The 15,270-nt window shown below is 39.7% G+C and overlaps 1 protein-coding gene across 1 annotated transcript in view; it reads right to left on the reverse strand.

Moving 5' to 3' along the window:
* hspg2 (heparan sulfate proteoglycan 2) overlaps positions 1 to 7,294 on the reverse strand; it is a 103,192-nt gene extending 95,898 nt beyond the window's left edge. The window contains exon 1 of the mRNA XM_061057992.1: positions 6,874 to 7,294. Within this exon, the coding sequence (XP_060913975.1) occupies positions 6,874 to 6,942 (69 nt within the window). The 5' untranslated portion in view covers positions 6,943 to 7,294. The remainder of the gene's footprint in view (positions 1 to 6,873) is intronic.
* Between the last annotated feature and the right edge of the window lie 7,976 nt (positions 7,295 to 15,270).

Consider the following 15,270-nt stretch of genomic DNA (forward strand, 5'->3'; position numbering starts at 1 on the left):
GCGTGGCCCAGTGACAGCAGCGCTTCACTACGTCGCTGTTGCGGGAATAGCAAAATGAAAAAAGGGCTTAGGAAACAGTGGGTCCATTTTTTCAGACAAGTGAATGCAGACTTCCTGATTTAGAGCCAGTGACCGTTGAGTTAGCTCTCTACTCTAGCTTTCTATTACAACTACAGTCGATAAAAATGTTGTTTCTAGTTGACGTCAACAAACAAATCTTGAATTTTCCTGTTGAAATCACAGCTGTGGGCAGATTTTACCAGCTGTAGCTAACTGGCTAATTAAGCTAGTGTAGCACAGGGAAGTTTCAAAAATGATGTCTCTGTGGAAATGTTTATGATTCACAGCTTATTTTAGAATTGAGTAGAAGAGGGTCTTAAAAATGCACTTGGTGATGTTGGGCTGAATCAATTCTCAGCACCAACAAGTATGATTAAAAAAAAGTCCTTCTCCCAAAAGGTTTTACTCAAAATGAACAGGTTAGTCACACAAACTTGGCCACGCCCACATAGTCCTGGGAAGAGGTGTAATCATGGTCTCAATCAGTAATGCTTGTGAGTGGCTTTAAACTGGATGGATATTTTTTGCTTTCTTTAATTTGTCCTCTTTTATTTGAAAAGTCTTCTCATTAATTAGGGCCCATAAAGCGCATCAGACGTGTATTATAGTCAACAAACATGCACCTGAATTGAGTTAACAGAAGATGGAAGTCAGTGTTTTCCCCTTTGTTTACTTTTGTCTGCGCCATTACACCGAAGAAGTCTGCTAAAGACCTCCCTCCGAGAACATTACGGGTTTACCAACAGCTTAGGCGAATTTGCATCTACCTAAGCTTACAATATATTCTTGAAAAGATGGCAGCCTTTCTTTTTTCACAGGTACAGACTCGTCTTACAGTAAGAGGAAGTGGAGGCATGGCGCTACTAGTCTCAGGGAGTGAGAAATCATCAAGCTCTGATAACACACCAGGGTGGGATTTCTTATAAACACTTCACAGGACGTCAGGGTCAACCCTGAAGACAATGGAGAAGAAAACAGTGATAGCATTTCTTCAGAAAACTTAAGTACCCCGGAGGGAAAAAAAAGTCTATTTTATTCACAAGACACAAAAACGTCTTTCCCGCAAAGGGCAGCAACCCCCATCAGAGTAGCTGTATAAGTTGGGAGGGCCCATGTAAGACAATGCAGAAGCTCCCTTGAGCAGAGTGAAGAACACCCAAGTGACTTCACATCAATGCCGCGAGCAGAGACAATGGCAGATTGAATAGGGCCCGACTATGGAGCACCTTCAAAGGGAAAAGTGCATTACAGTTAACTTAGCATTTCAATGAATCTCTAATGAGTGCGAGCTGCAGTGCAGCCTGGGAAAAAGCTTGGAAGAACAATGTGAAAAGATTGAAGAAGGCAGTTTAAGATGGGTCAAATTCAGAGGCTGTACAAATCTATTACAGTCTTTTGTTCATGCTATCAGGCTCAGAGACTCGTGTTAGATTTAAAGCTCAGTGTTTTAAGAAGAGCAGTCTGACCATTGGCGTTAAAATATGTCAAATTAAAGACCTGCTTGTCAAAGAAAACAAGTGACATAAACCACATCCAATAGATATTACCATATCTTTTGTTAAAATATCCCAGAAAATCGAAATATTCTAAAACTCTTTGAAAAAGCAATGGCAGGACATATGGAGAGGGAGACATTTTTTTTACTACCACAGTTTATGACGATAAGCTGTTTTTTTATCGCTTCTGGTTTTGTCGTCTGTGTTGTGTCCGCAGGACGTCCTGTGACCTCACCATGAACTCTTGTTGGCTTTATTGCACGAAAAGTGATCTATGCTTCACTTTAGAGATAGAGACCAAAGGGCATTTGTTTAGGCGGTTATCAATACCTCTAAATATGAACAATTACCTAGCGCACAACAAAAGGGGATCAGCTTTCTAATTTAATTATTCATGCTGGTGCTGCACTGCTGTCGGATTAAATTGGTTCCCTCTAGTAGAGGAAAATGTAGAAATTAGTATTCATGTAGCATCTTGCAGGACGTGAGTTATGGTTTGGTTAAAGGATGGTCACTTTGATCACGAGGCTGCACAGCTTCCACACTTCAATGATCACACAGTCATTTTTAAACAAGAACGGTCAAAGAGAAAAGAGTTATTAAAGCATTATTTTATAGTTCATTTTTGCAGGTCTGCTTCATTTGATAGGTTATCAAAGAAGAAATTATAAAGCGGCGGAATTAATGGAAAAAGTTTGATGGTTAAAAACTTAAGAAAAACATCAAAAAGAGATCAATTAAATTTCTCTCAAATAAGGAAGTGAAGATGTGTTCACAGAAGCTTCAGACGAATCTGAGGAGGATAAAAAAAAAAAAGTCTGTAAAACTGTCGCTTGAAACAAAAGCCGTTTGCAGCTTTCAAAAAGAGAAGTATCAACGTGTGAGGAGGCGTGAATGGAAAGTGTGGGACTCTAGTTACAAAAAGCGGTACTCAGGAGTATGTGAGCTCATGTCAGCACATGCAAGGCGCTGCTGCTGCTGCTGTACCAGCTGAGGCGCAGCTGTGTTTGGAGTCGGCTCTTCTGTCCGACACGGACGCAAAGTCAGGCATGAAAGGGCAACGCTCCTGCAGCAGCAGCAGCCACAGAGCATCAGAGTGTATTCTGAGAAGACATATGTTTGTGCAAGTTGGTGTGAGAGAGAAAAAAAAAAACAGAGATATATTTTATTCATCTTTAGGCTTTGATGCATCTCTGCAATCTAAATTCTTGCTTTGCATCACAGAACATGCACCACTCTGATCTCTGAAAATATGGTTCCATCAAAAAAGTCCCTGCATTGGATTCATTCTAATAACACCACACTACAAGGCTGGCATGAGCTGCAAACTAGGAAATGGATCAGAAAATGAAAAAGAAAAGATAAGACATTTAAAGGGCCCCACCGATTTTCTTTTTTTTGCATACTCAAGCTAGTTGCAAAGAAAATGATGCATACCCAACATATTTCTGCTGCCCAATTTCCAAAGCATTCTTCAAGTCTCAGGTTTAGTTGGTGAAATGTGAATTAAATGCAAATCAATGTGAAAAGCCCAACACTGCATTAATGTGGCACAGTTACTTTTGCAGTGGACGGAATAAACATGGCTACATGTCGCCCTGCTGACAGTTGTTTAATTCATAAGATGAATAGAAACAAAAGGCTGCCAAGTGTTAGAAACAATCTCAAACACCACATCATCATTAAGGATTTATACCAGGCTTAGTCCCGTTGAGTTAAGCATATGGGGTGTGCCTCTTTCATACAAACTGAGTTACATGTTTCATCAAACAGGCTCACTTCTCTGTTGGGGGGCCAAGAAGTATAAACTTGAAAAGAATATTTTCAGCATCTGTACCTAATGGAGCTATTGCAGCAGTCGAGAAATACCCACGGAAATTATTAAGAAAATGCTGAACAAATGCTTGTCTTTACTCATTTAGCACATCACAGCTTTTTACCAACGTTTTGAATCGCCTGCATTGCACAAAAGTCATGCAAAGTGTTTCACATAACGTCAACTAGTGAGATGACTGAAAACAGAGCAGCAGACGCGACTACACACACAAATTCAAAGTGAAAAGTTTAGAACACTTTGCAGCGGGAGCTAAACTTGGCTGGGAATAAATCAGAAGGAACCCCTGCTGAACTGAGAAACAGAGTCAGGTTCACCTCGCTGACCCCTATAGCGGCCTGAGTCACACCTCGCTGCAGAGTCAACAAATGCCAGCCCGCCGGCCTGTGCTCCATATGTGCCAATGTGCTTGAGGAGGGGGGCGAGCCACTTCTGTGCAGCATTGTCCCTTCAGCCAGGATGGCCTCTCCCCTGGGGCTATGATTCAACAATGCAATGTTTACCAGAGCCAGTCTTCGGGCAATTATGTGAATAGGTCTGGAAGGGGGGGCGGACCTGATCTACTGTTCAAACTGTGGAGTGGAGCCGGTGTTTGCACTGCTGTGCTTTGCAACTCCATAGAGTCAGCGCTCGTTGAGTCTGAATGGGAATGAAACACCAGGTAGTCGGGTCGCCACACACAGAGACCAGCCACCTAGCAGAGCCGACACATCACCCAGCAGAGACTCAAAACATCATCAGAGTGAAATGCTGCAGAAATATTTAGCAGCAATTGAAAGAATTGAGTTACACACATAGGAGAGAAAGACAGATCTTTACGCCGATGACACACACTCTTCCGTCTATAGAGTCATAGGAATCCAGGGCGCCCTTCCCCCCAACCCACAACGACCCCCGATGAAGTCAAGGGACACTTATGACAGTCTATACTGGGAGAGATCTCTGTGCCAAAATTATCAGCGGAATCTGATGTCATACATCAAGAAAACAAAGTGGACTCACTCACTTATTTATGATTAAGTAAGACCAGGTCAACTCATCTTCAGGTGTAAATCAAAAGAGGTTTTATGGAACATTATGCCGTAAGAAAAATGGCTTGAATCGTTTCTCACACTTGTACATGCTGGTGGTTCACAGCAGGCTACGGGGGCTTCATTTGTTATTGAGACCTCTTACCCACTGAGAGTTTTTATTGACTTTGATTGTTTGAGTTGATGCGCATGACCCTGACATTCCAGCGGGGGTGAGAGGAGGGCCCATAGTAACACCAGAACGTGTGCGTAATTGAATCAAGAGAGACAGTCGGCCTGCCGTAGTTCAAAGTCGAGTAATGCGAGAAACAGATGCTTGTGGTTCCAGATAATTTCATTACGGTATTATTGTTGGCTTGGTAGTCAATCACACAGGGGTTAAAGTGTGCAGGACGTCTCCTTTCAACCTGCAGTGTCAGGGGATGGTAGCTCTCCGGGGAACCAGAATAGATTTTTGTGGATCGATGATAACGAAGATAAAGAACTAGTGTTGTCTTTGAGGGTGCAACTGATCAATCAACCGACCTTTTTTTTTTCATATGGCACCACATCACGACAACAGATATCTCACAAAACGCAGGTCTATGCCGTACTCTGAGTAATATTACCCAACATTACTCCATTATGAGCAAACTAGGGTTGTCATGACACCAGAATTTTAAACTTTGATTTGATCAAAATCAAACTACATCTATACCTGATACCATGGCAACAGAAATAGAATTCATATTGCACCTAATGTTGGGTATTTTCTTGATTTCAATTATCCAAAATTGCAGGTGAACTTCTGCACTGTCTCACTTTTGGTGTGCGATTTAGACAGTGTGGAGGAGTTTGCCTACTATTTGTGATGGCTTCATTCCTCTCCTATGCCCCTGTCTTGTAAAATAGATGTTGTTTTTTTGTACTAGATTTACTTGTAAACAGCCACCGCTGCAACTAAATTGACAAAGAAAGTGGACTAGCTGAACTTTCTCTCCAAACTTTGTGATCCGACACAATAGTTATAGATAATTTTCCTCCGCAGAAGAAGGCTTGGCACTCCATCGCATGCCATGCCACCGCGGGATGTTAAATATACCTTGGAGTCATCAGCATAAAGCTTTTCAAACGTCTGGGATATCACAGCTCATATCCTCTTCTATCCGGCAGGTGTATGATTTATGTCTGCTGGACGCCACAGTGATGTCCCATCGTTCAAAAAAATAAAAAAGGCTCCTCTTCAGATCAAATCAACACAGAGGAGTCACAGATATCTCAGCCGTGACAGCTCTGTTTATTCGAGGGCACAAAGGTGAGAGAGCAGACGGGATTTTGAGAGGGTGGAGAAGGGCGGTTGGGTAGGGAGGGGGGGGGCATCTATTCTCAGCAGCAAGACGATGCTCATCCTCTATATGATTCACACCTCCGATACAGCCGGTTAAAAGTATATAAGACTGATATGTCTTTTATTATGCTGGAAAAAATACCAGCAGTGCACTATTAGAGCCTTCGTTTCACCAACAGTTCATTACAAACATTTATAATGTAAAATGCCAAACACTTTACAACTTCTGAAATGTGAAGATTTGCAGCTTTTCTCTTTACTTTATATAATTGTGATATTTGGCTACTGGTTTGACAACAATGGCAATTTGAAGACCTAATCTTGGATACAAAAACGTGTCTTGCGCATTCAAGCCAAAGTTTCAAACCAATCAGTAGTTCTACAGAACATATTATAACATACATTTAGAAAAAAGTGCATTTAGGTGCGGTGTCAAAAAGTGTTTTGTTTGAAGGGACAAGCGCACTATTTCTTTCTTTTCTTATAAAATACTCATACAGCCTTTTTTTTGCACATTAACAGATTTTCATAACTTTGTCATTAATAAGGAAAACAAAGAAGAGAAGTCAGTCCAAATGTTTCAGGACACCAACGAGAAATTCTCATATGAAAGCCACTTTTCTATACATTATACACTCCCAAGATCACAAATAAGATCAACTCCATGCGTAATCAGTGTAGGCAATGCAAAGCAGCCTGACTGAGTTTGAGGAGGTTTTAGGAGTTGAGGACTCCAGAGAGACTATGAATAGCTTGTATCTGTGGACAAACTTAGCCCAGCTTCACTCAACAGCAGCATCTAGTTTTGTCACATTACTTTTAAAAGCATCTAAACGGTACATGCTGATGTGACAGAGTGAGCTGAGAATCATTTAAAACATGCGAGCAGCCCTGCACAGGCACACCACACTATTTACTGAACATAAATAGCAACCATCAACACATGCCTCACTTTTTTTTATGCTGCCTTTAATAGGACATAAAAAAGCACTGATTTGTTACTTTGACTTGACCCCCGAGAGTTTGAACAGCTTCATATTAGAGTTTTGTGTGTGAATGAAACATACAATCCACAGTGCAGGGTGAAAAGAAGTGAAAAGAAAGAGTGAAGTTGAGCTCACTTACAGTAACAAGCTGGCATGTGAGTATCAAACAGAAGATAAGTCCACAGATCGAAGTGGTCGGAGTGCCCATTTTCCACCAACCCAGCACAGGCTGCAGACTGCTGGGGAGAAAGGAAGAAAAAAAAAACCCCGAGGTCCTTCAGTGGAGTGGTGCACCTTTTTTCAGACTTTTTCTTTCTCTGTGAAGAAACCCGGACTGCTGCTCCTCTGCGCCCCACTCCCGGTGGGACTTCATCAACAGGTTTAAAAAAAAGGATCCTATTTTTACGCGCTTGTTTGTTTGTTTGTTTGTTTGTTTGTTTTTTTATTTGAAAGAGACTCCACACTTTTGCCTCCTCGCTCGTGCAATCGGAAAGTTGGGACTTGTTGTGTGCTAAGTGCAGTCTTGCAAAGTCACTGGGAAGTCCTGAGCTGGGACAGAGCAGGGGGAGAGAGAGAGAGAGAGAGAGAGAGAGGGAGAGAGAGAGAGAGAGAGAGAGAGAGCGCGCTGCAGGAAAAGTAAAAGGCGGAATGGAATTCAGGGAGTGCTGAAAGAGAAGACAGATAATCCCTGTGCGGGGGAGACGCCACCTCGTAGACCCGCGTTAGTTTTTTACACGACCACGCACTGCTCACGTGCGTCGAGGCCGGAGAAACTTATGCTTTCGTGGTGCTTTACAGAATCCACGTAAGGACACAAAGTCCGCCTGTGGTAGGCTACTACTTGAAGAGTTTCCAAATGAAACGAAGTAGCCTTCTAGGAAGAGTTTGAATTAAGTAAAAGTAGCTGTGTCGCACACTTAAAGAAGAAAGACTCAACAGGAAGTACAAATCCTGCATTCATATATTAATTAAGAGTTAATTAGTGAATTAAGAGTAAAAAAAATACACACGAATTAGCAGCCTTACAGTAAACTTCTCATTATTCATTCATTTTGATGCATATGAATTAGAAATATATGCAAATTGGAAAGCTATCTATGATTCTAAAAAATCATGCAGGCTAAATGAGAAGACGATATTTTTCTCTGTAATGTTCCCTACATGCAGTTCACTTGAATTCAAACACACATGGAAGAAAATGTATGTGTGTGGGTGTATGTTGTGTTTTCTTGAGAAAAAAAACATTGTATTGATCATATTAATTAACATTTGAATATTAGATATGATAAGAACAGTCAAATTAAAGTGAAGACATTTTCTGCATTTCCTATATAACAGCCTATAATAGTAATATAATAATCCTTCCTCTGCAGGGACTTTATTATAGCGGTTAATAATGAGGTGTAAGATTGCCCCATTTTTCTGACATATACAGTACATGAATAAAACAGTGACATTACCTTTTATTTAAAAAAAAAAAAAAGTTAAACAAAGACGACTGGACGTTGTTATTTTCATTTAAACCCACCCATGTCTTTGGTTTCCTTTCCATGCCCTCAGGTCACATATTTTCAAAGTCATAACTGGTATTACTGAGATGTAGTTAAACTGCACTCTACACTTATTAATAAATAATACCTACTTAATAAATGTCAAATAAAAGTAGTATTAAAACTCCTGGACATTGAAACACTATAAGGTTGTTTTTTTGTAGAAAATAGAACTGCTGTTTGAAACTTAACTAAAAGGGATGTGAGTGGCTAAATGTTGCATACTTTAGCATTAAGCGCCCTCTACTGGAGATGTAACGTGCATTACAACAAGAACCAAAATGAGGAAAAAAGGAAACATAATAAAAGTCCCCGTGTTGCCTTACCATCCCCGACATGCCATAAGGATAAACAAAACAGTGAAATGTTTTTAAAATACCGACATGAGCATCTGTGAGCAGCAGTGTGTGTTGGTCCATCATGTAAGCAGTGATAACAGCATACTGTAACACAGAGATTTGTGAGAACAGCTGTTTCCAATTAAAAGCTGAACCCTGAATAAAAATAGAGAGGAGCTGTTCTCATGTGTTCTCCAAACTAGGCTAAAAGGAGAGATGAACAGAACGGGCTTATCATGCTGGTTGGTATGTTGTGAATGTATTGTGAGAGTTGCATTCTTACAAACTAATTCGATTACACAGCAATGTTTGTCGGACATGAGAGGTTCAAGAACTAAGTAAAAAAAAACTTTTAAATACATCCACTACTTGTTCATCATTAAAATATGCAAATGTGTTTTCCAAAAACGGCACCAGAGAAGTGTTCTTTCTCCACACCGTATGTTTAAGTTTTTTATTCTCTCCCCTATTTAAAGCTCCCTTGAGAACATTTTTTGCTGGTGATGGAAAAGACTGGAATAAAATACTGTCGGTAGCCAGTGGTTAGTGCGCGCCAAATGACCAGAAGCTGGAGTCCTACAAGTAGGCGGCCTGGCTCCTTTCCTGCATGTCATTCCCCACTTTATCTCTGTCTTCTGATTTCTGACTCTAGCCACTTTCCTGTCTCTACAATAAAGGCATAAAAAGCCCATAAATTAACCTTTAAAAAAATACTGGGTACTGTGGGCGTCAGACGAGGTGATTGACAGCACGCTGCAGACACAGCTTTTGTTTACAATTTTTCATGGTTAGGATTCACAGTGAGGGAAACGTTACATTTTTTAAGAGAAGCAGGATAAGATTTTATTTTAAATCAGAGAACACTGCATATGCATGAGCATGACATGCAACTAGATATGAGGTAATGCTTTGTCCACAGGGGGGCGCCAGAATCAACACACAATGAAAATTCCCCACAGGAGCTTTAAGATGCATGCTATGACATAATTTGCTTTTAAACAATTCTTTATATAAAACATATGTAGTACAATACTTATAACACATACCATCAAGGGCATGAAGTCAGCTGCTAAAGGATTACTTTGTAAAAGATCAAAGTGTAGTGTCAATAATCAAAACCATGAGGATGGATAACAACATGAAGGATACATGAGGGAGGCAAGTGTAACCTTCCGGCTCTGCTGAGACATGACGAGAAGACAGTTTATGGATTAGACATAAACCCTGCAGTGGTTTTCCACCTGAGAGGAGAAACCACTGCAAGGGATGCAACTTCAATCTCAGGGAGATTGTTCATTTCAATTTGGAACTTACTGTGTCAGACACAAAGCAAAGACTAACATGAGGTGTTTACAGTTGCTAAACATTATCTATCCATTATGTGGTGTGTTCACACATGAACAAAACTCCTGAATTTTCCTCAACATTTTCAGGGCAGTCTGCATGTGTGAATGTAAACAGCTGATTTTTCCCATCCTGACTTTACCCCAAATTCTTCCTACTAGCCCTAGAGCAAAATGTTCATGTGACGTTGGAGTGAGTCAATGTTTCAATGCAGCAAGTAATAATCAGGATGTTTTTCCACCTGTGGAACATCATTCTCAGGGAGATTTTTAGATGATCGATGAACGGGAGATGAAGAAAACTGCAGTTAGCTACCAATAGCTCTCGTTCATTTTTGAGAACGACAACTGTAGGATGTCGAATAATCAACCACTGCATTATGATTTTTTATTTCCCCTTTGACCTTTTTCTTTTTAAATCGTTAAGGCACATTGTGATGTGCAAGACCCTGATTGGACAATATGTAATAGACTTGTTAAATCATGGCTTAATAAGGAACAAAACTGATGTAAATCCTTGTTGTATTCACAAAGATTTTGTATTCTTAATATTTTCATTTTGTAATATTTTCACCTTTTAGATCCAGCCTTCTTTTGACACATAGTCATTTACCGTTTCTCTACAAATATAAAAAAGTGGTTTCTATTGGTTTCTATGACCATGTCAAATCAAATAAACACATAAACACAAAGGGAGAGGCTGAGACTGAATCACAAGTCCTTCGAGCAGACGTTTGTTCCAGTGCTCTTTAAGACTCCTCTTGAATACCACAGAGAGATCATTTCTGCTCTTTGACCGTGAATACACACTGGAAGCATCTCACAGACCGCAGTGGTGTGATTTAAGGACTCCTCCCTCGCATCCTGTCAGCAGAAAAGAACTGGAAAACTTGTCTCCGACATGTTCAGTTAAAACTTTATTATAGGTCCTGAAACCAAAGTGCTCTTCAACAAAATGCAGAGGATACTTCTGCATCCTCTGCTCTGTGACTCATGAACACCATCTACTGGTGCTTAGTGTACAGTGTAGTCCTTTTCAACTAGCTTCCTTACAGAATCATGTCCATTCTGAGAGAAAACTTTATCCAGCGGGGACACGGACAGTCATTTATAACTTTAAGTTCAGCAGCGACCTTTGGTTCAAATCTGATGACTCCCACTCGTGGTGATTGTCGCTGTGTTTGCACTCGACACACATGATTAGATTCAGATATGAGGAGGTGTGGTGTTGAAGATGTCAGAGGACTCACTCCAGCACCGTTCGGCACTGTCTATATCATGTAACGTAGCACGGTGTGTTAGGCCAACTGGAGCTGGACTGTGCAGCTGTAAGGAACAGCTGTGACAATGGACGACAGATCAGCCAAATAAAAGGATCTGTTTCCGCTCTAAGTGAGGGTCAACGCCCTTTAACTCTGATACACAATGAGTTGTCCTCATCCTGTCACACTTATTTCAGCAAATGACTTCCACAAACATGTGTTTTCCTAAAAAGGGAAGGTGAGAAGCTTTCAATGGAGACTTTTGGAAACATTTTTATTATTAGGTTATTATGAGGTTTTTACATTTCCTAAACATTATCTATCCATTATGACACATGTGGTGTGTTCACACATGCACAAATTTTCTGAAATTGTTGGGACTAGCTGCATGTGTGAATGCGAACAGCTGATTTTTTTCCACCCTGACTTAACCCTGGATTGATTGAGTCAAATTTTCATGTGAAGTTGGGGTGAGCCAATGTTTGAATGCAGAAGGTAATAATCAGGGTTGCCTCCTGACCCCCACACCAACCACCCATCAATCTGTAAGTTAAAGGCTTAAAAAATAATGTCCTCAGAAGAATTGTATTCAACTGTGGACCCGTGAAGCCAAAACACATTGAGTTTCTTGAATGGGTCCTCGTCTCAGAGGAAGTTCCTGTGGTGAAAATTCAGCTTACATCTGCAAAGGGAGTCACAGGAACCAGGCGATGTCTGTGAGGCCTTTTGCAGCATTTTAAGAGACTTTCTTACCAGAGGATGAGCTCAGACAATAACCTGGTGTGTAAAATAGAAAGGACCGAGTGACCAAGAGAATTTCAAATGGCTTTGGGTATTTAGTTGGTATAAAAAGAGAATCTTTTGTCAACATGTCATCAAGTCATTCCCCAAAGGATAGAGTCATAAGGAGACTGACTGTCGCTACAAGACACGCAGCCTGTGTTTGTCACAAAATCAAAGAGGCGTTACAAATAAAAGCTCATCAAGCCAAGAACATCTACAGCTGTGACTTCAGCCTAAAGACTGTGCTGTCATTAATCAAATCTAACACAGATAATTCAGTAATTGCAGTAATTCAAAATATGCATACAATATTTAAATACACCAAACAAAATGTTCTAGCAGCAAAATGTCAGCCAGGGTGAGTCGCAACGCTCCGAGATCCTCCAGCAGATAGGTTAACCTCACGAGGAGACAGCTGGGAACATACGTCTCGTTCAATTCAAGGACAAACTTATTTCAAAACACATGTTCCCACTGAAGCTCCTTTAGTTGCCCGTATCATTTTTTAAAGGATCAGCCTTTTAAACAGGCACTGTTATGTTTCATTGAGCTGTAAACTCATCTATCAAAAGCCTGGATGAAGGACAATGAGTAGATGTTTTAGATTTTAACATGCTGAATTGCAACGTGCTGTTTGTCAGCAACATCTGTCGCATCGGGGGAATGTTACTTTGATTCATCCTGCAAATACAAATACAAGCCTATTAGGTCTTATGACTCATCTGGATCTGAACTTGAGGAAGAGAGGATCTCATTGCTCGTCTTAGGATGGAACACATGCAGCCCTTATGCACATAAAAATTGAAACCTTATCAAATGGGTGTTAAATATCTACTTGTGCACTTTTAGAAGAAATGGGTACAGAATGTTCTGAATCAATACAGCAGGGTTTTTGAAGGAAGACCAGACCTCATATCTGTTTGTTATCACTGCTCTATAAACCTGCTCCATATCAGTGATTCACTTTTAATGCCCTCAAGACACATATCTATTAAAGGCCTGAGGGGCAATCCGTAAATTGGAAATTTTAATTGTATTTACTTTATTAATCCCTGAGGGGAAGTTCTGATTTTTACACTCTGTCATTTAGAGACATGGTTCTCACACACGTGCACAAACAGGACCTGTGGACATGGATTAGTGGAGAGATGTCAGAGTGAGGCTGCTACACAGGGAGCACACCAGAGCGGTTGGGGGTTTAGTGCCTTGCTCAAGGCCACCTCGGTAGTACTCGGGAAGTGTCCTGGCACCTCTCCAGCTACCAGACCAACTTCCACATTAAACATAGTTTTGCTTCAAGGATTTACCAAATACACTTAGAACCTTCTTATTTTCATGGAAAGCTCCCGTCACTGAGAGTCTGAGACCCTTATTTAGGTTTTAAAAAATAACTGTGGTGACACACCAAAAACATAAACCACACTTGTTATAAACAATTTATTTGAGCATTAAGTGCCCTCTACTGGAGGAAAAAGAGTATTACACCCAAGACCAAAATAGCTTTATCATTGCAGTTAAAAGAGAGGATAAACTGAAGCCTTAAATAAAAAATGGATGGCACAACCTCATCAGCTGACATCACAGAACACGCCTGTTTCCATTCAAGGACGAATGGAAATTTCTTAAACAAATGTTCCCCATGAGAGCGAGATCACTTTGAGTCTCTAACATTAGTGAACTGAGAACACTCGATGCTTCACTTAGCAGAGTGCAGCTTCACAGTGTCTCTTGTTTTCACCTTTCCTGCCCAATAAATACCCAATTTATTTATTTATTTGCAGCCTGATTCGTTAGAAATCAAATATGATGACATGGACTTTGAAATGCTCCTTGTAAAGTAAGTTATACAAAATGTTTTTATTATGTACGCTTTGTTTCACTGCAGTCTTTGAGGACATAAATTAGACCTTTATTTTTTGCAGTACACTGAGATGAAGTTATAAACACAGAAGTCATGTTGAGAAAAAGGTGTCGCAGTTCATCGTGCTGCGATACAGATCTGGTCTTTTACAACAATATTTGTCTTTCTGTTCGTTGTTTGTTTATAAAAAAAGAAATTAAAATAATTGTACTTACCTAAATATTCTCCAGTTGTGTTACTGCCTCGAGTCTTTGGTCACCGGAGCTTTAACAAAAAGATCAATTTGTCAAAATGTTAAATAAGTATCAACACTAAATCTAAAATGCTAATAAAATGCATACGTCGTTCACTCAATACTTTTCACCGTTTGTATTACAAGAGAAAATGTTTCTATTCCCTTTCCACACTGGACAGAATATTAAAGAAAAGTGAACAAAACTGAATAAAGTGACTTTGTGGTGAAGGGCATTATATGTTTAAATAAAGGTTTCTCACGCTTGGAGTAGGCTACAAAAACTTTCACGAGTTATTGTGACCGGAATCCACATATTCAAGGGTTGATTTCATTTTGAGAACTACTAGACATGGAATATACTTAAAGGCTAGTTTTTATATTTTACATTATTATTTAAGATATTTGTGCAAGTGGGGGGGATAAATATAGACAGTAGCCTACAGAAAGGCTACCTCCAAAGACAAAGCTATTCAAATATTATTAAACTGTTAATATTTGCTACATAGTAGGCTAGCAGATCACTGCAATAAAATGCAATAAAATCCATTTCTTTTTGAAGAGGGCAATTAAAGCAGATTAAAACGTTTAATAACCGATTTTAAAATAAGCTTATTAATTAACTTACCATGTCAGTCAATCGTCGTCCTTAATTCAGAACAGTGGGTGAGATAAATAATTCTTTATTCATGTGCTAATTATAATAAAAGTTCTGTTTTTATTTTCTCGAATCCGCGCGAGCCTGAATCAGCTACTTCCTTGTTTACATTTTCGCTTGCGGTGATTGGTCCAGTTAACAGCGCACGTGGAGGGAGAAGTTATGGGTACGTTTGATTCATTTGCGCTTCACCTGTCAGACACACCAGACAGCCGGCTTACTATAACAGTGTAGATTAAACCAGGTACAAGAAATAGTTAGTTCATTGTTTATTTACTTTAAAATAAGAATCTTCTACAGAATATATTTGGTTAAAGTGTTTTTTTTAAACCAAACTGAGTGGTGACATATTAGCAGGATTTTTATGTAGGCTATAAATCTGACTTATATTAAAGAAACCCATTTTTCTTTTCTTTTTTTAAAAATATGCCTATTTGTAACACCTTGATATGACACATATAATAAAAATGACAATGAACTAAAACAATTTGATGTTCAATTTTCTACAT

This window comes from Labrus mixtus, chromosome 15 (assembly GCF_963584025.1).
Source record: "Labrus mixtus chromosome 15, fLabMix1.1, whole genome shotgun sequence".
NCBI classification, from domain to species: Eukaryota; Metazoa; Chordata; class Actinopteri; order Labriformes; family Labridae; genus Labrus; species Labrus mixtus.